This window comes from Mytilus californianus, unplaced genomic scaffold (genome assembly GCF_021869535.1).
Source record: "Mytilus californianus isolate M0D057914Y unplaced genomic scaffold, xbMytCali1.0.p SCAF_8, whole genome shotgun sequence".
NCBI classification, from domain to species: domain Eukaryota; kingdom Metazoa; phylum Mollusca; class Bivalvia; order Mytilida; family Mytilidae; genus Mytilus; species Mytilus californianus.
Genome location: NW_026262734.1, coordinates 29,914,639 through 29,940,219, shown reverse-complemented (window position 1 = coordinate 29,940,219; position 25,581 = coordinate 29,914,639). Strand labels below are relative to the sequence as shown.

General features: G+C 30.5%; 1 protein-coding gene across 1 annotated transcript; it reads right to left on the bottom strand.

Annotated features, from left to right (window-relative positions):
- Window positions 1–800: 800 nt before the first annotated feature.
- On the bottom strand, window positions 801–25,539 carry LOC127710888 (uncharacterized). The gene is made up of 10 exons (XM_052216849.1): window positions 25,464–25,539; window positions 18,507–18,742; window positions 17,848–17,951; window positions 15,805–15,950; window positions 13,087–13,202; window positions 11,796–11,949; window positions 11,122–11,270; window positions 9,633–9,764; window positions 7,893–8,130; window positions 801–6,193 (listed from the first exon to the last, which is right to left on the bottom strand). Exons 2-10 carry the CDS (start codon window positions 18,739–18,741, stop codon window positions 6,058–6,060), a joined length of 1,410 nt encoding a protein of 469 aa, XP_052072809.1. The 5' UTR covers window position 18,742; window positions 25,464–25,539; the 3' UTR covers window positions 801–6,057.
- Window positions 25,540–25,581: the final 42 nt, after the last annotated feature.

Below are 25,581 nucleotides of genomic sequence, written 5' to 3'. Positions count from 1 at the left end.
AAATTTTGAGGCAATTAACCCCAAAATCAATCCAAGCACATCCTTTGTGATATGGAACCTTGCATTTCAATTTCAGAGAGATCCATGCTCTTGGACACAAGTTATTGTCTGGAAACTAGAAAAATGCTTATTGTTGGCCCCTTTTTGGCCCCTTATTCCTAAACGTTTTGGGCAATTACCCCCAAACTCAATTCCAGCTTTCCCTTTGTGAAATGGAACCTTGTAGTACAATTTCAGAAAGATCCATAGACTTACACACAAGTTATTGTCATATGCATGAAACTAGAAAAAATGCTTGTTTTTTGGCCCCTTTATTCCTCAAATTTTGAGGCAATCACCCCCAAAATCAATCCAAGCATTTCCTTTGTGATATGGAACCTTGTGGTACAATGTCAGAGAGATCTATACACCAACACACAAGTTATGTCTGGAAGTTACAAAAATGCTTATTTTTGGCCCCTAATTCCTTAACTGTTGGTACCATAACCCCTCAAATCAATCCCTGCCTTCCTTTTATGGTATTGAACCTGATGGTAAAATTTCAAAGAGATCCATTCACTTAAACTAAAGTTAGAGTGCGAAAACCAATGTGTCTTCGGACGACGACGACGCCAACGTCATACCAATATACGACCGCAAAATTTTTTTGCGGTCGTATAAAAACTGGAACATATCAATTTCAAAAAAGGAACATATCAAATATGTTAAAAATATGGAACATTACAAATGATTGATTGATTGTTGGTTGCTTAACCATTACAAATGATTGATGTCATAAATGCATAATTGAAAATAAAGACTTGTGAAAGAAAACTATTTTATTATGACCAATTATTTTTTTTTTTATACGAAATAAACTGTAAAACTGTAAATAAATCAGTCTTAATAAATACATAAAAAACAAATGAAGTACTTCATAGATGATGCTTTTGTATGACAGTGCGACCCTACCTAAAAATCAGCACTGTGAAAAAAAATTTATAATTTCATACTAAATATCTATATATTAAAAACAAACTACAATGATTAACTGACACTTGATATTCAAACAAAACGTGGTATAAAAAATCAGTACACTATTTTTCCCCATGGGAATTCAGAAAAAAAGTTAAGTAATTTGGTGAAACTCTGATAATTTCAAGTGGCATGCTGTTGTTTAAATTGCTATAAGTTGTGGAAATAACATTGGCTCTACCAGTTCCTTTAAAGCCCAGATCTTGCTACCTCTGGAGCTCAGTGTCCTAATACTTAAGCCAGTAGTCCTAAAATTGGAGGCAAGAAGCCCTATCAGTAGTGGAACCCAGAACCAACAAACATTGCTAAAAGGAGCCAGGAATCCATGATGTGAACCTGGAGCTGGACAACAAAAATAAAAAGGAGCCAAGAGCCTGAATGTTTTGCGTAGAAATATCGCCATTGGAAGATTCTCTTTCCTTCATCAAAGAAATTGAAAAAGGTTAAGGAATGAATCTATAACTCTTCCAGGGTGATAAAAATAAGCCTGCCCATACAAGAATCAATATCAAAGTGTGTGCAAAATAAATATTCTGCAATGGCAATAAGCCAGAATCTTGGAATACTGATGTTGACTCTCTGTTGAATTTCAATACGCTACTGTAAATTCAGAAATTATTGCGAATAATGCGACTGGTCGCATATTGCAAAAATAAGAACTCACATTCTGATATCTGATTGATATATCTGCATGCAGCTTTTCCTGAATTCGCAATAATTAATTTTGCATTTATGTCCATTCTTCAAAAATTGCAATAATAAAAGCACGCAATTATTTCTGAATTAACAGTATATACATTTACATATGCATGTATAAGAGTCCATGCAAGCCCTTAGCTAAGATGTCTCACAGGGGTTATTTTGGGTCATGAAGTTTTCAATGTTTAAAAGTCAAACTTTTATCAGAATCTAGTCTTTAATAGTTTTTAATAGTAATTTTATGGCAGTCTGTCCAAAGCTAGTCGGCTGAACTGTCAATGAAAACACACAATGGTTACGGTAATCGTGTCTTTGGGGTCCTAAGACACCCACGTACCTTGGCAAGACCTTTTTTTTATTGCACCATATTTCTTACTTGATTAATTGATGGAATATAAATTTGCTCTTATGATGCTATTTCAAACAATGACCTGCATGCTTTCTTAAAATAGGAATTTATTATCACCTGATCACATGGACTGGTTTATTATGGCTTGGGAATGAAAAACAGCTTGTATCTTTCCTTTGCTCACAAGGAACTAGATGTCATTCAAAGACCAGTTAATTTATATGATCCATAATTTGGTATATGCCCTAAGGTTACAAAATTTGCTGTAAAAAGTTTGGTACAATGAATTTAAACAATCCAAACACAAGATATTTTAATGAAATATGCCATGTTCTACAGATGATGTGATAGACTGTGATAGAGGTTTTAGGCAAACACTCAATGGGAAAAAAGGATAAATTTTAAAAAGAGGCCAGTATTGCATTGGGAATATGGTAGATATTTGGCTGAATATCATGGGTGGAAAAAGAGACTGCTTTTCATACAAAACAAACAATTTACTGCACCCAGAAACAAATTCTGTTATATAACTGTCTGAAAATCATTATTGGAGGGAATTGATTTCAAATTACAATCCATTTAAATAATGTGTTTGAGGAATGTTTCATCAAATTAAAATGAAATCAAGCAAAAACATACTTTTACTCGATGTAGAAACAACTAAAGAATGAAAAGCTTGTGCACTCTATCTGAGGTTGGTCAACAAAATAGCATGCACATGATGCCAATAAAATATGGATTGTTCCTTACTTTTCGAAACAGTGTACTTTGTCCTTTCTGAGTAAATTGACTACATGTAATATAGAAATTCCATGACAGCTTTTTCCTAGATTTTTTTCCGCCAACAGAATAAACACAATAGTGTGGGGAAGATATACCATGTACACAAAGACAATTAAAATCCGGGAAATACTACACACTCTGGTACAATATACAATTTTTTTGAAAGACAGCAATATATACCGTGCAGAATTTAAAAAATATATATAATTTCAACCATACTGATCATCATAAGAAGCACACCACTTATTAAACAACCAATATCATAAATACATAATAATTTAATGTCTTTAGCACTTAAAAGATTAATTGATTGTTGGTGTTTTACACCACTTTCAACACTCTTGGCTTTATCCTGGCGGTCAGTTTTTATTGGTGGTAGAAGCCTGAGTGCATCGAGAGAACCACTGACCTGAAGAAAAACTGACCATCCTAGTCAATTCAGATTGGAATCAAACTTAAAAGAAAATATTAACCTAACATGTTCTGACCACGTATTTTATAATCTACAATTACTAAAAATGTTCAGAAATTTCATTCAAAGGAGCACAATAGCAAAATGCATTTGTTTTGTTTGTTTCTTCAGTTAATGGGCACTGAAACCTTTCGTTCAACTAAAATGTCCATTTTACGCAGCTATTCCTCCAACCAAACAGAAGAATATATACAAATAGAACTAAAAAGAAAATACTATTAAAAATAAAGAAAAATATCTTTCATTAAAATACCTGAGTTATATGAAATAGATAAATTAATAAAAATTTGTAAGGGGTTCTGCGGAACCCTGTGTCTTGCCTGCAATTGCTGCTGTCAGTGTAAAAGTGTAATGTTCACTTATAAAGTGAGTCCATTTATCAGTTTGATACAGAATTTTAAAAAAAAAATCAAAATTTTTCTTTAGGTGCTGTTTCATGTTCTTGAAGATTAGCTTCTGTCCAAGTTTCATAACAATCCATGAAGGTTTACAAATTTATCATGTCAAAAAATTTTAATCCCAGACTGTCTATAAATGTTAACTGTAAAAACTAAGTCTATCTATCAGAAAAATGCTGAAAATGAAAAAAAATATATTTTCAAAAGTTTGCTTCAGACATTATCTCTTAATCATAAAAAAGCTTCTGCTAAAGTTTCATAAAATTCCATTAAAATTCCATGAAGGTTTGACAAAGTTATTGATGACCGAAAAACTTTAACCCCAGACTGTATCTACTTGTTAACTGTAAAAAAATCTAAGTCAATTTATCAGTAAAATACGGAAAAATTTGTAAGGGTTCCGTGGAACACAGTGTCTCGCCTACTTTTGTTGTTAGTCGCAGGCTCAACAAAAATGGGGAACAAATTATTAAAAATTTTCCTCTAGATACTATCTTTTGATTGTAAGAAGTTTCTGTCCAAGTTTTGTAAAAATCCAGGATGGTTTATGAATCTAATAAATGTTTTAAAACTTTAACTGCAGACTGTATGTAATGTTAACTGGAAGAAAATCTAAGTCCATTTATAAGTAATATACAGAAAAACCGGACAAAATTTCCTTCTAGATACTATCTTTTGATCATAAACAAGCTTCTGTCCAAGTTTGGTACAAATCCAGGATAGTTTAAGAAAGTTATTAAAATTTTAAAAACTTTAACCACAGAGTGAATGTAATGTTAACTGGCAGAAAAACTAAGCCCATTTATAAGTAAAATATGGATAAACAGGATTTCTTTTTTACAAAATTTACTTCTGGATACTATCTTATGATCATAAACAAGCCTCTGTCCAAGTTTGGTACAAATCTAGGATAGTTTAAGAAAGTTATTAAAATTTCAAAAAATTTAACAACAGAGTGAATATTTGTGGATGCCGCCGACGACAACGGGATGTAGGATCGCTATGTCTCGCTTTTGCAACAAAAGTCACAGGTTGACAAAAATGAAAATTAATATTTTCAAAATTTTGCTTGGATTCTGTTGGTCATAAAAAAGCTTCTGTACAAACTTCTCTAAAATTCCATGAATGTTTGACAAAGTTATTGATGTCTAAAAAAAACTTTTACCACAGACTGAACCTAAATGTTGTCGACGACTAAGGAATCTAGGATCACTATGTCTCGCTTTCGCAACATAAATGTTGCAGGCTCAACAAAAATGTCAATTTAATTCTGACAAACAAAAATTCAAAACTTGTTTATGCAAAGCAAAAGCATATTCAATGAGCAAATTTGTATCTGAGGTACAACAATATATAATAAATAAAAACAGATCTGTTTCAATAAACAAAAATATCACAGATAATTATTGTAACGAAATTAAAAAACAATACATACAAATATACATATATTATAGTTTATTTTAAAGCCTTCAAAGTCTGAACAAAATTTTATAGCCACTACTGTTATTCTTATTCTAATACATTACAAAAATAGAATTAATATGTTGGTCCAGCATGAACAAAAAATCAAACTGAATACAACCTTTTTACATTGATATTTATATAATGCCACTTTCAGAACAATCATTAATTACAAACAACATTTAACAGCAATTGGTTAAAATGTAAATTTTGATAATATAAGCACCAATATGGCCATTACATGTAATTTTTCTTCTCTAAATAAAATTTAACATACAGTCATGTATTTCATTTGCCTTCGTAGTGTAAGAAGAAAAATATGTATAAAGAAAAATTCTTTAAATATGTTATATGATTTTATCAAATTCATCCTTAACTTGAATAATTACTACCCTCAATAGGCTGATTGCCTTGCTAGTGAATTGTAGATACGTAGGCAAAATATACCAACTATAAATCTATTTGGGTTATAAAAGTTATTCATTTTTCATCTTTCAAAATAATCAAATCACTGAAAACTTTCACTTAACAAACATCACGTTTGAAGCTTAGATTAACTGTTTAACCAAAACACACAAATTTTGTCTTCACCACAATTAAGTCACATTAGTTTACAGAAAACTGAACTACCCACTTTTACAATGCAGGGGACATAACCCTTTGAAAAATCAGATAACCTGACACATGCAACAACCTCTAGTGCATAGTAACCAAAGCAAATGGTAAGATATATAAGGTGTAAATTTATCATGTTTTACATTTAAAAAAACTAATGTTTTAAAATAACTAGACAATTAATTCAGATACACATATGATATAAATATCACAGTAAAGCCTGAGACTATAAGTTATATCTGTGACTACTAGTACAAACTGATTGTTTATTCAGCTGTCAACATTCTAATTTCTTCAGCTAAGACCTTGGTAATATGCATTGCTTCTTCTACCTCTTTACCACCTATCTGTTCCAGAGATGCCTGGGCTGCCTCTCGCACATGGGAAATAAAATCATTTCTCCTGAAAATGAACATATGAATGATATTAACTTAAGGAACATTCTAAGCCAATTTATTCTTCCCAAATGGCTGTTTATCTTGATTATTCATTTTTACCTCCTAATTCTTAAAATTAAAAAGTTTTATTGATAGGCCAAATAACATCCTTCAGATGTTCACCAGACAGCTGTCAATCATCAGTATTTTTGTTTTTTATTTACATATTTTAGGATTTTGTCTTACATATTTGAATTTGAGCTTTAAAATTCTTGCATCTATTGCAAAACTGTAAATACTGGCTTAATAGCCTTATTTTAAGATCTTGTCATTATAATTTAGATATGAGCCAAGGCTATACCCAAAAAGAGGAACTTTACCATGAACATGTGACCGTTTTGCACTAAAGTTTCAATATTTTATCAATATGTTCATTTAAAAAAAAAATAATAGGTGATATCATAGCTCCTCCTTTTTATGTCTTAATAGTAGACATATTGTATCACACTTGATGCAGTGGTAGAATAAAGATTTTTTAAATTCCTATTTATGGTCCAAGATTTGGTACTTTTTTATTTTTATTAAAATCTTGAATGTTTCAACAACAAAATCAAAAATCAAATTTAACTTATATCTGTTCTATTATCCTGTCCCCTAAAAAAAACAAGCAAGTATTTATGTCATCAACAGAGGACTTTTTTTTTTCTCTAACATATTAAATCCCCAATAGACATTTTTAAAAGAAAATTGAAAAATTGCTGTACAAAACAAAAATGTCTTCACTGTTTCCGTTTTCCTTTCGTGTTTATGTGAGAAAACTTTGTCTTCATATTTACTACTCAGTTAGTAAATGTTTTGAAAATAAAGGTAAATGGTCTATCAGCAATAAGAAAATGAACATGTGCAACATATACAAAATGAACAGCTGCAGAAAAAATACTTCAAAGTTGCCTGAACAACAAAATTTATATATTTTTTTTCGTTTGACTATAGGGATTTCCCCTGCGTTAAATATAGTGATATATATATTCATACTGGTTTAATAGAGAAGTTGTAAAACAGGTTATTGTTATTTTGGATTTAGATATATTGGTTATATATGCACATGAAATCCTTTGGCAGATTAAAGGGTGGGGTTCCGTTATATTAAAAAAAGAAATTGTTGAGGTGTCAGTTCATCGAAGGTGCTCACAGTAACTACAACGTACAGTTTACCGTTTATTGTCATATATATAAATATGGATCATATAGAGTTTGAGTTCATTTATATATAAGGTTGTGTTGGACAATTTTCTTGTATGCATATGTCAATTTGAATATTGTTGTTCATTTATATTATAATATTATGTTATTAAACATTGTTTGCAAGAGAAAAGTTACTGCGAGCAACCAAACCTATATTAGAGTTTTGTCATATTTATACATAGGAATTTAGTAAAGAAATGCTTTTGATTTGAACGAGCGAGGGAGAATTTAATGATAGATATTATGATCAATGAAAACACAGCTTGGGCTAATAGAGTTATCTCCCATATTAAATATTCATCTGTGATGAAAACCTCTTTTTTTTTTTTTAAATAAACAGGAATGAGTAATCCAATTATTGAATTTAGAGTTTTTGGTACAGTCTGGAAAAACTCTATAATTAAAACAAATACTTTCACAATGTCTAAAACTTCACTGTAAAATACAGAAACAATACGAAAAATACAATATATATTTACCATAAATGTAAAAGTTTGGGTACTGCTTTTTTGGCATGGAGCTGACCTAATGCCAAGCATCCTGCCTCTCTTACTAAACGATCCTTATCATTCAGGCACTTCATCAGATTGTCGACTGTTGATGGATCTTTGTCTCCAGTTTTAACCAATGAAACTGCTGCTACAGCACGAACATTTGAGGATGTACTTCTAAGTAAGTCTCTTAAGGCATTAATCACAGTAGTGCTTTGAAATTTCCCTATAAACAAAAAATACAATAATTATTTAAAAATTACAAATCAAAATTAAGCAAAAAAAGATTGGAGTGCACCCCTCTAAACACAGAAAAAAATGTAGTAAAGGTAAAATTATAGTGTCAAAATAAGGTCCTCTACTTCCTAATTCTTAGGAGCAACCCCCTTCCCAAACCCCCCCCCCCCCCCCCAAAAAAAAACAACACATCAAATTCTATCCGATTTGCTCTATCTGTTTTAAGCTAAAAACTGGATTTTAACCCTATGTTCTATTTGTAGCAACAGCAGCCATGTTTGTCGATGAATCCAATCCCTGGATACAATTTTAAAACAAGATAGGGAACATTCAAGTCAAGTTTAGTGACATTTTGCCCAGTAGTTTCAGATGAAAACATTTTTTTTAAAAGTTTATGATGACGGATGGACGGATGGAATCAGATGACGATAGATGCCAAGTGGTTGCAAAAGCTCACATGGCCTTTTAATGCAGGTGAGTTACAGAGCAAGAGCAGCATTCTACAAGCTAAGAAAAATATGGGCATGGAACCAATTTAGTAGAAATACCAAAATACAAAAATACAAAAGCAAAGTAATATCAGTATTGTTATATGGGGCAGAATGTTGAAAGATAGGTGAGACAGATTGAGACAAACTAAACACCTTTATGACAAGAAACATAGAATATTTAGGATAATTTGGTCGTTTTTCAAGATAATTTGGTGAGCTACTTTCAACACAGAAGTGCTGCAAAGAGCCAACATGTGCAGCATCACAAATATAAAAATAAGGAGATGTGGTATGATTGCCAATGTGACAACTATCCACCAAAGTTCAAATGAAGTGGATGTAAGCAATTATAGGCAACCATACGGCCTTCAACAATGAAAAATACCTGTACCGTATAGTTGGTTATAAAAGGCCCTGACATGGAAAATATAAAACAATTCAATTGAGAAAACTAACGGCGTAATTTATAACAAAACAAACTAAGAAAACTATGAAGACCAGGACCACCTTGCCGTTGACTCAACCATGAAAGAGAAAAGTAGAAAGGCTTAAGGAAACTTAAAGACAAATTTTTGACGAAGAAAGAACAGACAATGGATGGAGAATTTGGAGAGACGCACAACATCAAGCAGCAGACAGACTCAGGCAGAAGGCTTCCATTTGTGTCCTATGCAACAAATGATGCTAACAGGAATTGTAAGTTGTAAGTAAGCAAAATTTTGATAATCTCTATTACATGTAAATGAATTCCTAACTTTTCTATACTCAGGGTTTCTAGGTTTAGAGTTTAAGATATTGTTAAGACACTTGTCCATTGTTAAGGATGACCTCTTGATCTCCTTTGTTTTATTGTGCCATTGGGTTGCTGTTTCATTGTAGTATATCACATCTCCTTTTTATTTTTTATAATAGTGGTTAATATTCTACTATTTTGGTTGATTCTTTATTTTAATGTTCAAGATAAAAATTGCAGTATAAATTTAAATATATTTAAACATACCTAAATTTTGAATAGCTTCCAGTCTGACAGAGGAGTCCATATCAAATACCTCTCTCATTGCATACAGTTCTCTCGTATGGTCTTCAACTCGGGGCCATAATGGTTGTATTTCTTCATCTACTTTACAAAAATCTGAAAGTAATAGTAATGTACTTATTCCATAAAGTTTCCTTTCTTTATGTCATAAAAACACATGTTTCTTTGATAATATAAAAAAGAATTACAGGAATAATTTGTATACCTGAGGAGTGAAAATCCAAAAAAGAGTAAATGCACAAAAATGGTATATCTAACTTTACGGGATATGGTTTTGCTCATTGTTGAAGGCACTACAGTGCATGCCCTGTTTATGTTTTTAGTTGTTTACATCCTTGTCCTTTTGGTCTTTTGCAGAAGTTTGTCCCATTGGCAATCATACCACATCTCTTTATTTTTATAAATGTGGTGTTCATTAACGCCTATATACATGTGTAAAATTTGTCTTATATCAGAAGCATAATTTGACATTTAATTTGTAAAAGATATATTTTACTGTAGCATTTTATAAATGAATACATTACAGAATCAAATGAAACTGCATTTTTTCTTATCTCCTGATGAATTTGAGCATGAGATGAGAATTTTTATCATGTGAAGCATAGTCAAATGAACAAGACCTAATAAAATATTCTGTACCCATGGGTCAATCACTGAAATGGGTGTAAATAAATTACCTTCCAAATCAGTGGAGAATGCTTGTTTTGGATGCTGTTTTAAATATTTTGAACTATCAAATTAAAATCATTTCATTAAATATTTCAGCATAAGTTTTATACTTTACCAAATATATTGTCTTTTAAAAATATTGCTAAAATGTATGGATGCTTCAATATATAAATAAGCATTCTGTAAAATTGATAGGCTTTGGCTTGACAAAAATCAGAAACTAAGGTTTCAACTTCCTCAGGAAAAGTTGACCTAAGATGTATTTGGATATTATATTTATGTCCTTTTTGGTCATATAGTTCTTCAACTGTTTCAGTTCTTATACATCCTTGACATTCAAGCTATGAGCATTCCTGAAGGTAAATCCACAAAATTTATAAAGTGTTGTTTTCATTTTTTAAAAACTGCATAAAATATTAAAAACACAAAATGTATCTCTGTAGAAAGTTCAGAAAAATGAAAAAAATTCTGAAAAAATCCCATTATATCTGGTGCACAGATTCAGTATGTATGCAATTAACAACTGAATTGTAATGGATTGGAACTGAAAACTTAACAAGGTGTTAAATAAATAAATGCCATCTGATGAAAATGTAGCTGAAAAAGTTGAAATTTTTCAAACCTATGATATTTAAAAGGTTAAGTTTTTAAAGACACACAGTCCAGGGAAACTATCAAATAAAGAAGAAAAATTGTGGCTTTTTATCTTAAACATAAACCCACAATTTTTCATCTTTATTTGATAGCTTTGTCTGATCTGTTTACGACTCAGGAAAATATTTACTAATGAAGTTTTCTTTGAGTAGCATTTCATCATCTTCATCCTCATCTTCCATTTCACTGTATAGATTGGCCATTAACCATTCTTTGTCTTCTCCAGTGAATAAAGCATCCATCTTTGATTGAAAAATTCTTGTGAAGTCTGTTATAAATCTAATATCAGGGATACATAAAATAATTTGTACTGTAGTTTCATCATTTCTAATTTGATAACTAACATCAATAAAGAGGTAATTTCAGTATGTATTGGTTGAGAAAGGACACACAAAAAAGACTGTCCATCCATCTATTTGTAAAAGTCATCGGTAGTGGGAAATTTTTCATTAGTTTCCAACATAAACTTTGACCAAAACTTGGTTAAAGTTGTAAAACAATTTTATTGTGACAATTTTCATTGCTGTTCTTCATCTGTTGTTTAAGTACTATATCTAATAAAATGACACAATGATTTGAAGGGTATTAAATACATTTTCCTTCATTTTTGGTATTACTATGTTCAATGGGGTTTCTCTCTTATTGACATACACCTCCACATCTCCATTTACTCATGTGTATATAAATTATGAAATTCTTCACAGGTAAAACGTATGAAATGTATTGTGTAAAATATGTAATCTCACAATTTACATATCTACCGTCATTTTTTACTTGATTCGCTCATGTAAAAGGTATACAAACCTTTGCCATGATATCATTTCAGCATCTTTGTACAAATCTGACCAGTACTTGTATGGGTTCTCTACCAAATGTTTGTCTGGTTTCTCCTGTGATTGTTTCAGAGAATTAGAAAATGAATTCTGCTGTTTCTTCAGTCTCTTTTTGGTATTCTTCTCTAAAATGAAATATTAAAAAAAATATATGCAAATGAAAAATATGAAGCTTATTTTTGACTGATAAAACAGTTTGAGAAAAGAAAGAAAATAATAATTTGCCAAAATATATTTTACTTTTTTTTCCAAACTGTTGAACTATATCCTAACAGTACATACCTGTATTTAGCAACCAACATAATACACTAGAATCTTTATTGCTTACAGAAGTGCAATTAGTAAAATTTGATCACATGTAATATTGTAAAATTTTCTATTTCCATATCCTGCAAGTTCATATCCATCTGGCGCTACTAATGTTTTTTTTTTCTTATTTTCTGGGTTTTTTTTTAAAGTTGAGGAGTAATTATATTTTCCTTGACCTAATTCACATTGTTCAATGACTTCTAAAATCTCTAAGAAAGGAGAACATATAGACCAATGTATCAAGTTTATAGATGCTTCACTAAGAACCTGTGTCAGACTGGTACATAAAACTACACCTTAATCCAATTTTTCAATTGAATTAACCACAAATAAAAGTTTTTGTGACTTGATTGTCAATTAACAAAGCATAAGAGCCATAATAGGTTGTTTCTGCCAATATCACTGGTGTTAAATGACCCTGGCTTCATTTTCTTTTTCAGTATTCTCATTACACCCAATTTTCTTGCTGCTGATCAATTCAATTTAAATTTCAAGCGGAAGATACTAAAAAAATCAGGTGCTGAAACCAAATTGCTTTCAAGTAAAGTCATTTGTTTAAATATAAGCAATCTTAAATTTTAAGACTTATGCATGTTTAAATTTCTGTAGATTAAGTTCCAATTGAAACAGTGCTAACACCAGTATAATGTCATGTACGTTTGGGTGTAAGTATCATTAGTACATGTAAGTCAATACTAATTTACTACATTCGTGACATTGTATATGTAATAAAAAAAAATTCAGCTACATGTTCATATATATAATGTTTTTGTATTTAGGTCCAAATTAATGTTTAGGTTAAATCTAATATCTATTGGCATGTATATGTTTGTAAGTTTGATACATATAGTCTGGCCTTGACCTCACTGACTTTTAACATTTTGTTTGAACTAAAATCAATCGAACAAATGAGACATTTCTGTGTGTCCATTCTTGTCTTTTATTATTCATACCTTCACCCTGGTCTTTAAGTTCTAGTTTGAGTTTTGACAGAAGTTTTTGAAAATCACCAGTAAAATCATCAGGATTTATGAAATAACTCCATTCAATACTGGCTGTTTGTAATTTCCTGTAAGAAAATAAACATAATTGTTAAACATTATAAAAGATAAAGTAATAAGTGAGTCCATGATTTAAAATATTGACATTATACATTAATTTCCCATGCCTGAGGGAGATATGAAGATTTGTTCACCCAAGAAAATTCATATTTCACGATGGCAGTGCCCGAGGGAAATATGACTTTTCGAGGGTGAACAAATCTTCATATCTCCTAATAAGACAAGGGAAATGAATTTTTTATTCCACTACCTATACTTTTTTACTTCCTGAACATAAGATATTAAATTACATACCACTTTTTCTTATCCGCTTGTTTTTATAACTAAACACGACATTAACAATGATAATCAGTACCGATCAAAATTTAATCATTTATTCCTTTTGTTTTGTTTTTAGATCTGAAATAGTTCTGAAAACGAAATTACTATACTATCTCTAAACAAAAACCTGTTCAAAACGTTATAAACATTAACCACGCGTTACGTTGCACATGAAAGTCCTGACGTTCATAGGGGAATATGAAGTTTTTTATTTGACGTCACATGGGATAGTCTCAACCAATCAACTGTTCATTTCGCTATCAACAATAACATGCAGTGGAATAATAATATTGATCATTAGAGAAAATTGCACTTGGTATGACCTAAAAAATCCATGGAAAATCATCTCTTGTTATATATTTTTATTGGTTTTACAGGTATTGGAAAATAAATGATATAAAAGGTGTTAGAAAAAAATGTGCAGAAATAAAAACTAGTATTCATCATAGAACACTTTTCTCAAGTGTTTGTTACAAATTCTCATTATTATAAAAAAAACTTCTCTTTGAGTCATGTCATCTAAATAGATCCCAATTTAATAGGTATACAGTATTTAAATAAAAAAAATATGCTACATATTGCAAGAAACAGCAATTTCTATATAAGCCTGCATTTTTGTTCAATTTTTACATAATGCATTATATGAAGTTATGAACTACAGCATAAGGAGATAAATAGTCAGAATTTTTTGCCCTTTTCAACTTCATACTTTGTCCTTTTAACATTTTATTATTATAGCGTCACTGATGAGTCTTTTGAACGTGTGTCTGGCATAGAAAATTATTAGCCTGGTATCTTTGATGAGTTTTCTACCTTCTTTGTACAGATACCAGTTAACTATCATTCTACATGATAATTACACAAACATGTAGATCTATTGTCAGAACAAAGCTTTTCGTTCATTTTTGTCTCGTCTGTTACAAAATTTGGTGAAGGCAAGACATAGCAATACTAAATTATCCTTCAACAGTACAGTCAACATTGAGGTTCATGCAGATTGTGTTTAGATTTTTTTAAGCATCAATAACTTTGTCAAACCTTCATGGACAGAAGCTTCTTTGTGACTAAGAGATAACATCTTAAAAAAAATTTCCATTTATTTTTCCCTTTTCTGTGTTCTACTGATAAATGGACTATTTTTTTTAGTTAATAATTAAATAGTGTTTAGAGTTAAAGTTTATACAGACCTTCAGTGAATTCCAGGAAACTTTGACAGAAGGTTTTTTTTATAAACCAGGTGTTGAAAGATGAAGAACTATTTGAAGTTTATTGGTTTTCGGACATAATTTTATCTTCAGTTGTTTTAGTTTTCTGCTGATTTAATCACACTTGATAGTTATTAACCATTTAATTGAGTTGAAATATATAGCAAATTCCTGTGAAAAAAATATACTTGTGTTTGAATATAGGAAGAGGGGAAATCAAACAGAATTTTTTTCAGTAGAGAGTTTCAGTAATTGTTAACCAACTTATTTTTGAGGATACTTATTCCATGCTTAAGGGCAAACGATACAGTTTTGATCCCACTATGAATTTTTGACAAAAGTTTGCATACAAGCTCTTTTTCACCCAGTCAATTCAAATATGTAATAAAAAATACACCTACTTTTAGAGATATATGGGGTCGAAATTTTAGACATTTACTGGAAATTTTGGTTTCTTGGACATTTCTATCTTTTGGAAAGACATACCTAACTTTTTTGTTTTAAAAGATAAATGCAAGCGAACTTTTGTAAAAACATCTGTGATACCTTCTCTACATGAGTGTGCTTTGAATTTGTGTAATACTTCTTTGGAAATAATTCGTTTTTATCACATTTTCATGATTTTAGTCAAAAAACAGCATTTTTTACTGTATATTCATCCAATTTTTAAAAAAATTCATCGGTGAATTGTTTATAAAAATTGGCACAAGTAATCTTCATATATAATCAAGCCAAATGTCATTTTTAAAAAGAGGGGTCCATGAACAGGTTTTCAAGATAAACGAGTCTGAATGTCAAAAATCTGTCAAAAAATGCATCTTTTCTCAATATGTCACATTTTGACGTCGCGAAAAATATCATTTTACATTTTAGTATGCCCTTAACTCTTTCTATACTTAACTTTGCCACAATTTTTTAAGATAAAAATCTAATTGTCATGATGTTTTTATATAGAAAAGATCCAAGTTTTACATAAAAGTGACCATTTATACAGATATCATTTGTTATATAATGACAAATAGAAAGAAAATCACACTGCTGCAAAAACAGATACAATCAGTAGAGTTCTTGCTTTTCAACTTACAATCCTGTGTCCATATGCTCTTGAATAGTCTCCTTTGATTCTATGGCAACTGGAAATAAGGCCTTCTGGGAAATATAGGCTAAAGCTACTTCATCTTGACAGTATTTTGATTTAACAGAATTTGAGCTCAGTAAAGTTATAAAAAGCTAAAAAAGAAATTAAAATAATCAAAATATGATGTTGGACTGATAAAATTACGTTTAACAATATCATAAAAATAAAAATATCATAGCAAGGTTTTGAGATCAATTGATTGCAAAATGGAAGATCAGCTATTTTGCTTAAATTGATGAGTATCATTACCAATTTGATAGTCAGGGACTGCATTCATTATTTTACTAAGTATAAAAAAACAGATTGACCAATGGATGACTGTTTTACATCCAGCGGCATACACTACATAGATATTCAGACAATAAAATTATACATGTATTATGAAACCTGTTTTGTACACCTATGAATAACTCTTTGAGCAGGATTTTTAGGTTCTAGCTCACAAGGTAACAGAGGGAGTCATCCTACTCCGGCAAATTATTCTGTATCAAAGCCAACCACTATCTACCACAATACTGCCTTGATGATATTTCTCCAGTTGTGATATTTTAAGATTGAAAATTTAACTGTCAAGAGTGGACAAATATTGTAATTTTAGAAGTTTTTTTCTCTAAAGATTATAAAATGAAATACTGAAGAGTTCCAGTATATTTTTCTGAATAGATTTGACAGAAAATATTATCTATGTGTAGTTTATCAAAAATTTCAAAACTGGTTAGTAGCAATTAAAATGCATGAAAAAAAAAGACATATATATATACAACTACATCATTTAATTTTATCCATGAGATAAAGATCTTTATTCCATATTGATAGAACTTTAGTAGGATTTTCTATATGAATGGGATTTTGAATAAATAGGCATATTCACCTGTGGAAAAATGAATAAATAGTCATATTCACCTGTGGAAAAATGAATAAATAGGCATATTCACCTGTGGAAAAAGTATATTCACCGTGCAAAACGTCGCATGCTTTTACGTGTATAATTATGTTAAAATCGTTTGATATACAATTGGTTTTGGTAAATAATTGTCATAATATACATTTCTATCTGTACTCTCTCGGAATATGAAATAAAACAATTACTGTCTTTTGTTTCGGTAAATATGTGGTTAAATTGACTTTTGAAAAACTGATATTCACTTCGGCCGTTGGCCTCAGCAAATATCAATTTTTCAAAAGTCAATAAAACCACAAATTTACCTCATCAAAAGACAGTAATTGTATAACATTCATAGTATGAATAACAAGAGATGTGGGATATAAGTCAACAAGACAGCAACCCAATGACACAAATAACCAAATAACATCTAGAATATATTTGCTTGTTTGAATGCTTTTCTTCAGACAATTCGTAACTTACTAAATCTGTATAGCAATTTTTTGGCAATCTTTGCTCTTTTTCTTTTGGTTATAAGTCTAAATACAGGTTTACAGTACTTTAAAAAATAATCTCAAATTTCTTTCATGCATAAAAAGTATCTTTATTCAAATTACAAAAAGCTCTTTATTATTGAATGACTTTAGTATATGAACTCATCAGCAAAATTAGATTGTTTTGATTTTAATGCATTTGAAAAGTGAAATATTTACCTGTTTGCCTAATTGTGTGACCTATAGTTGTTAACTAATATATGTTATTTGGTCTCTGTTGGAGAGTTGTCTCATTGGCAATCATACCACATCTTCTAATTTTAATATTATATGACTTCAAATCAATGAAAATTTTATGCAAAACCAGTATCATAAACTGTCACACTTTCACTGTTACTTACTAATTTGAATTTGCAACAAATTTAAACATTGTTTATTGAAACTTTCATTTTTACATTTAAATTTTCAGGATCCTCCCAAAATAAATAAAAGTAAATGAGATAAGCTAAAACACTTAATGTAAATGGTCTTTTAAATAATACTATATCAATGTTAACAATTTCCCATAACATTTGTATGTATATATCAAAAGTTAATTTGTACATAATGTACCTTTGCATCTAAAATGGCTTGTCCAATCTTCTGTAGGAAATCTACTCCTGCTGTCAACCCTATGACATCTACCCATACTGTAATTCCATTTAGTTCTAAATTATCTGTAAAATAATTTTACATTATTTTTCTTTATCAAGTTACTCTACAACTTCTTTCTGATGCCCTGTATTTGTTATGTTTGATTGTAGTAGCTAATAAAAAAGAATGATAGAAACTGCAAAATGACTAACTATAACTAGAGGCTCTAAAAAGCCTTTGTCTTCAATCTATTGATGTATCTTCAATAAAAGCCACTCTCCAACATTATAGACAGCCCCTACTGCTTTACCACTTTTTTCAAAGCACTGTTCACCTTTTGGCAGTCTATATAATCAAAAGTAAACAATGTTATTAATTTTTTTTAGTCAATCGGATCCTTTTGGAAATGAATATCTCTAAAGTTTATGTGGAAAAAATTTGGTTCATCCAGAGGGTATGAATTTCAGCAGCATTTCTTATTTGAAAGTTCCCACTTTACCACTTTATGTCTGTAGTGTGTTTGGTTGCCCTCTTACAAATGCATCACATCTCTATTTGCCATTAATTGGCTTTTAACTGATGAATTAAGTTCTGCAGTTCTACATTTATGTACATGTACATGTATGCATGTATTTTACCTTTAAGTTTATTCATGAATTCTTTATCAGCATGGCTATAGCTTATCATTAAATCTTTTGTTTCTAGTTTTGCGGGAACTATACTTGGAGATCTAGACCTAGATCTTGGTCTAGCTGTATTGGTTCCTGTTGATGGGGTAAGTGATGATGCTCTCGACCTGTTTTGACCTCCAGTTGGGGCAAGTCTTGATGGAGTTTTTGGTTCGTTCTTTTTCTTACTAGCTGCAGAACCCATCCTATAACATTAAAATATCATAATCAAGCTACTGATGCACTGAGTTTGTTTCAAGTTGAGTTATCCAGCAGTAGAAGATGCTAAAAGAATTAAAGGATAAATTTTTTAATCAATTAATTATTTCATTTACAGTACTGTATATTACATACATGATATATGAGGATGAAGTCCTCATTTACAGTAGAAAAATCAATAAAAACAAAAATCAATTAATATACTAAAGAATCCAAAATCATTCAGTATTTTTTTCCACTTCCCGCATTTGTGCAGAAATCTTTTCTGTTATATTTTCTCTCGAAACTTTGCGCAAAATATAGGAAGGAGCATCAAATGGTTTCCAGCAAATTTGTTGTATCTGATTGCAACAAAAATATTTGCTGTTAACCAATAAAAATAAATTCTGTATCATTTCAAAATGAGTCTAGTGCTTATTCATTATACTATTTTATAGCTACACAATGAGTTCTATTGGCAACTCACCTGATCAATACGACAGATATTTGTAATGGATACACGAAGATGAACAATATAAAGCGGACTTTGTATCTTCGTCGCTTTAATGTACAAATGTATAAATTGTTATCTTTTCAATTAAATAATACTGTAATATGAAAAAAGATAATGTTACTTGAAGATAGCGTTTTTTATGCTTACATTGCGCATTAATTGAAAATGATGGCTGTAAATTCAGAAATTATTGCGTGCATTTATTATTGCGATTTTGTCATTTTAGACAAAAATGCGAATTAAATTTTTGAGATATTGAGAAAAATCCTGTTCAATTCATATAAAAAATTTCAAAATGCGAGTTTAAATTATTGCAATTATAACCCTGTTGCATTTTTGGAACTAATAAATACATCGCAATAATTTCTGGATTTACACTGGTCATAAATAAAATTCCTAACAACAGGACCAACATCTGATAAGTTTCTGTATTTCAGTTACATTTTCAACAGAAACTATGCTTGGAATTCATCTATATCTACATCTATATCGTACAACAATCCATCAGCACATTGATGACTATACGTTGGAGAATAGCAAACAGACACTTATTAAAAGATAACAATTTTATGAGTGCAATAATCAATACTAACTTTGTGCAAAAACTAACAAAATAAACACATTTACACATGTTACATATTTACAAATAGGGTATATGACTAAATGTACTGACTTTGGATCAGTACTTTAAACTGATCCAAAGAGTTAATGCTGGTGATGTTTTATTTTTGTGGAAGTGAATTCCACAGTACAACTGTAAATGGGAAAAAGCTGTACTCAAAGTAATCTGTTCTATGGTTCCGGTGCTGAATGTTTGATATTTGGTGAATTGGTGAATCTGGTGATTTTTACTGGTTGTGGTGAAAGGTAAAGGTTTGGGTCTACTGCTATAAGGTGGTGTGTTATTTTGTACATCATTGTTACTCGATTGATGTTTCTGCGAGTTTTAAGTGACTTCCATTTAAGATGGTCAATCATGGAAGTGACACTACTGGTGTTATGGTACATGTACCTGTTGGTGACGTAGGGTGCTGCCCTTCTTTGTACTTTTTCAAAATGTAATTTTTTTGTTTTTGGGTGTTATGAGACCAAACTGAAGAGCAGTATTCTAGGTTTGATTGTTCCATAGATTTGTAAGCCAAACTTTTTATTTCTTCCTGATTTATTTTTAAGTTTCTTTTTAAAAAGCCCAAGATCTTATTTGCTTTAGCAGTGATGTGTTAATATGGGTATCCCATGACATGTTGTTGGATAAGGTGATACCAAAATATTTTGCTGTGCTGACGGATTCAAGCTTTCAGTACATATTCGTGTTTGTATGGTGACTGTGACTTGTTACAGTGAGGGAATTGCATTTTTCTGGTTGGAATTGCATACCCCAAGTTTGTTCCCATTTGGCTAGGCAATTTAAGTCATTTTGCAGGATGGTAAAATCTTGCTGATTTTTAATTGTTCTGTATAAAATACAGTCATCTGCGAACAAGTGTGTTTTTGATGTTACTGTTTCAGAGAGGCCATTTATAAAAATCAGGAAAAGTAGTGGACCCAAGACTGAGCCTTGAGGTACATGTACCCTACTGACCACAGGCATTTGACTAGATACCTCCCAATCAAGGACAACCTGTTGAATTCTATTATTAAGGAAGGCTGATACCCATTCAGGTATTTCCCCTTATGCCATAGTTTAATAATCCATCTTCCCTAAAAAAAAATTGTGAGGTACCTTGTCAAATGCCTCAGAGAAGTCTAATATAATTAGATCTGTTTGTATGCCATTATGGAGGTTACTTAGTAATTCATGACTTAATGTAAGAAGTTGTGTTTTACAGCTGTGTTTAGCTCAGAAACCATGTTGATTGTCCACTAGAATGTTATGTGTGTCCAGATGTTTTAGGATGTTACTTACTACAATGTGTTCTAAGAGAGATTGTAGCATATACAGGTTAAGAAGACAGGCCTGTATTTACTGGCTAGGTATTTTTCGTCTTTTTTAAAAATAGGAATACACAAATTTGCCTGTCGCCAGTCTGATGGTACATCCCCTTTCAAAAAAGATGTGTTAAAAATGAAAGTGAGATGTGGTGCAAATTCTTTGCTTTCGAGTCGCGACGGCCATTCTTCAACGTCGTCTATAGCATGTGTCAGCCATACCGCCACATCGTCCATACCTTGTAAAGACGTATCGTCCATACTTTAAGTATTTATTCCATTGTGGTTAGTAACATAAAATATAATAATACAAGAAGTTTCATTTCATAGTTGTTAAATATGATTTTGAACATGTTGAAGTACATGTATTTATAATGTACAAGTTTGCCGGTTTGAAAGGGTCAGTATAGATGTTGACTATATATATATTTATTTTTACTTCTGTACATCTGCTGTTCAACAAGACAAGTAGACTCATAGAAGACTGGTTTTAATTTAATGCTATTGATAATTCATCCCTACTACGACTTTGAAAATTGATTTAAAGCTGTTTAACAGAGTAGAAACTAAACAGCATATATTCCATCTGTGCAGTACCGCGTACCATTTTTATTCTCATAGATCAGGGATTTGTCTACCCAATGTATGTTTGTCTCCGCTGGAACTCAGCTTGGGTACTATTGTTCTGTATAAAATTTATAGTTATCTCGTTTTGTATTTCCTTTACAATTTCTTGACAAAAGCATAATTAATACTTATGTTCATCAAAGAAATGATATTAAGCAATTAACAATCTTCTTATATTTTAAAATTAATCATTATCTGATTACTTAATTTTATATTTCAGAATTAAACTTCTTGTTTTAACTATCATGACTATGACAGAAATTAATCTCTCATTTTGGATATTCTTTTTTATTTGTATTATTTTTTCACTTTGTTTTTTATGCAAGATATTAAAAAATCAATTTAAAAAATAATATAAATATTTAATTAGATAAATCACATTTATATATGATATATATAATGCGTATTCCAGGTGTATATAACAGTCAGGGGTACTACTTGTACAAGTAATCTTTATTTACTTGAAGAAGTAAATAATATATACTTATATAAGTTAATTATAATGTTTGAATAATCTCCCCTTAATTTTCTCAAAAATTTACTTGTATAAGTAATTTTTTTTACAATCCCACAAAAATTCTCGTTTTGAGCTGTAAAAACATGCCTTTAAAGGGGCACTAGCTACGAGATATAAAAAAAATATAAAATATGATTTTTTTTGTTCAATCATTAATGAAAGTGGAATAGTGAAATAATAATTCGCTTTTAGCAGCCAGTATTGTCTAACTTTGTCAAAATAAGCAAATAAATATTGATGATGAATTATTCACTTGCAAGGGAATAATTCGACCTCATTGAATCCGTATTCATGTGAACTTCAATTTAACCCCTTAGATAGAGTTGGATAACGCATGAATTGTGTGCATGTTTGATTATTTAAAGGAAAAGAATGTCAACATTGAAAGTAAACAAAGGTAATTCATTTAATTGATCGATTCGATCCTCAAAAAAATCATTCTTATACAGGTAAAAATGATGATTAACATATATTTTTAATCTATAAATGAAATTAAATAGACCTAGAAGAATCCAATTGCACGAGTTGCGCTATCTATTTATATCTTTATTTATGTTTATATCCCTTATATGGGCATCGGTGGTTATCGGGAGGTCAACTCGACAGTTAATTAGATGGTGTCTAGACTAAAATACACTCAAAACAAAGCTACATATTATCAACCCTATGCCCTGTAAATTGTTTATTTTAGATTTTTTATAATTTGGATAAATGTTTTACATTGTTATATAACAAATATGAGAATTTGAGTCAAATCGGTGAACATGAATTTGACAGCTAGTGTCCCTTTAACAATTTTTCTCAGGTTAGCTCATAATTTTTGATTAAAGTTCAATGTTTCATCTCATTAATTCAACAAAGAAACCAATTGTGCAAAGATCTTAAGTATTTTCGCAAGGCCTTCAAAAATTGTCCCTTGGGGGCTTGTAAATGAGCAGTGTTCTGAAGATAACAAACAAATGAGATTTTCATTCTCCATGAAATTACACTTAAATTAGTAAAGACATCTGCAAAGGACAGACAATTAAAAATTCTATTAGAGCAAAGAAGTCCTAAGAATTCAAGAAAAGAAGATAGGATGACTTTTTTACAGGATGAATTTTTTACTTGTATAAGTAAAAAAGTTTGAATGTCTAAGGGACATTACTACAATGTAAGCCAAAAATCATTATTTACCTATACAAGTAAATAAAAGACACTTGTATAAGTATCCTTCAAATTTACTTATATAAGTATTTACTTTTTCAAGTAAATACAAATTACTTGTGCAAATAGTACCCCTGACTATATAATATATAAAAACATGACAAATAATGTAAATACAGCACAATACATTTACAAGTTATAATAACCATCTACATGTATATATCACAATACTTTATAGATAAAATTTATTTTCCCAGAAAAAAACCATGGACATGATGGACGACGCGTCTTCACTAAGTATGGACGATGTTGTCCTATTGCCTATACATCTTTTCACGGTATGGACAACATGGCAGTATGGACGCCACGTCTTTCAGCAATCAGTCAAGAAGTAAATGATGTACATGATGTACATGATGTAGTGTATTCAATTGTTACGGATTCATTCTAAATGATATTGATTTATTTGATATTTTTAATGTCAAAATTTATCAAATGTAGAAATGACTGAAGGCCATATAGTACATGTACATACATTTTACTGTTGTTTTTGATTTCGCAAAGATCAGTACTTAAATAATAATTTTTACGGGCTTTGTCCTCATTCATATGTAGCACTTGCCTCATATTATTTCCACATTGAACATTTATATGCTTGTCGGATTATTATAGCCTAAATGAAATATTATCTAATGTGCGATTGTTGAAAATTGCTCAAATCACAGGAATAGGAAATTCTATCAAATAAAATTTTGTAAATAATAAAAGTCGACTATCAATAGAGCTTCTCGTATAGTCGACTTTATTATTTACAGAATTTTATTTGATAGAATTTCCGATTCCTGTGCTCAAATATCCCGCAATGGTGGTAAGTCGTGCACTTAAGGACATTTTTTATTTTATTTTTCTGTAGACTTAGCTTTGTTTTTTTATTACTGTGTATTGTCAAGCTTGGTTACTCATAATTGTTTTTCAGTCACTGAATGTACGATGTTGTTCCATACTGGAGCGGCTGACCCGGTTTGTTTACATTCAAATTCTAATGGCTTCAAAACCACGTGACACATTGAACATGTTGAATCGTTATATCCAATCAAATTGCTCTACTGTCAATTAGGTGATTTTTTAGTACAAGGCAATTATATTATTTGTTTGTATGATATTGCTTTGAAATAGTTTGCAATAAATTGGGGGTTTATTCAATAGGAAACCTCATTAGCCATGAAATTTGACATCAATGGAATTTTATATGAATATTTACCTATGGTCAGAATATCAATCTCTTTATATTGAACCAAAAAAAATTTTTATGAAAAATATATGTATATTGTTTTTTATTAACCTACTTTATATTCATGATATTCCTAAACAAAAATATGGCATGATTATCGTTTGTTTCCCAAAGTTTTTCTTTCAATTTGGATGGTTTTTTTTTCGCGGGATAATCGCGTAAGACGTAAGGTGCTATTTTGAAATTCTTAAAAATACGATTTGCTTGGCCTGTTTGATCTGCCATTAAGATTGATGACGCTTAATGGAATGTAAACAAAGCAATGGAGGCCGGAAGAGGGATTTTCTGAAGTTCTGGAATGTGTTTAGGCATTCGGAGGTCAGGTTTGAAACGGCCATTAGAAAATTGGCATTTTTGTACAATACTTTAGAATAACAATGAAAACATATCTTTAGAATTCTTTTTTTTATTTAAAAGAGTAGAAAAATGTATTCTGCACTAATTTTGTACGCTGGTATTAGTGTAGTGACGTCAATGCGGAGTTTTCCCGTGTGATAAGTACAATAACAAATTCCGAACGAACCAACATGATGACCGATTATAGACTACGGTAGGATATCCAATCTTTTAAGTCCGGGTTCGAAATATATACCTGTATCTCGTTACTCGTATAATTTACACACTTGAATGAAAACTAAAGACTACAAACAATTCAATGTTAGAATATTTATATGAGATTTATCTAACAAATCTAAAGAACAATACCTGTTAATGGGTTTTTCCTGTAAATATCTGCGTTTTCTTTTTGGATTGTTTACATTTTCGTCAAGCAAACGAGTTATCTGCTCTTGGTAGTAATATACAATAACAATCTGGAACAAGT

Bases quoted from the DNA above. Each gene is read 5' to 3' on its own strand.
- LOC127710888 (XM_052216849.1), bottom strand. From the start codon at position 18,741: ATGGGTTCTGCAGCTAGTAAGAAAAAGAACGAACCAAAAACTCCATCA. The intron at 13,203-15,804 runs GTAAGTTGAAAA...ATTTTCTTACAG, and splicing joins GAGCATATGGACACAGGATT to GAAATTACAAACAGCCAGTA. The intron at 11,950-13,086 runs GTATGAATAATA...ATTTCATTTTAG, and splicing joins ACTTAAAGACCAGGGTGAAG to AGAAGAATACCAAAAAGAGA.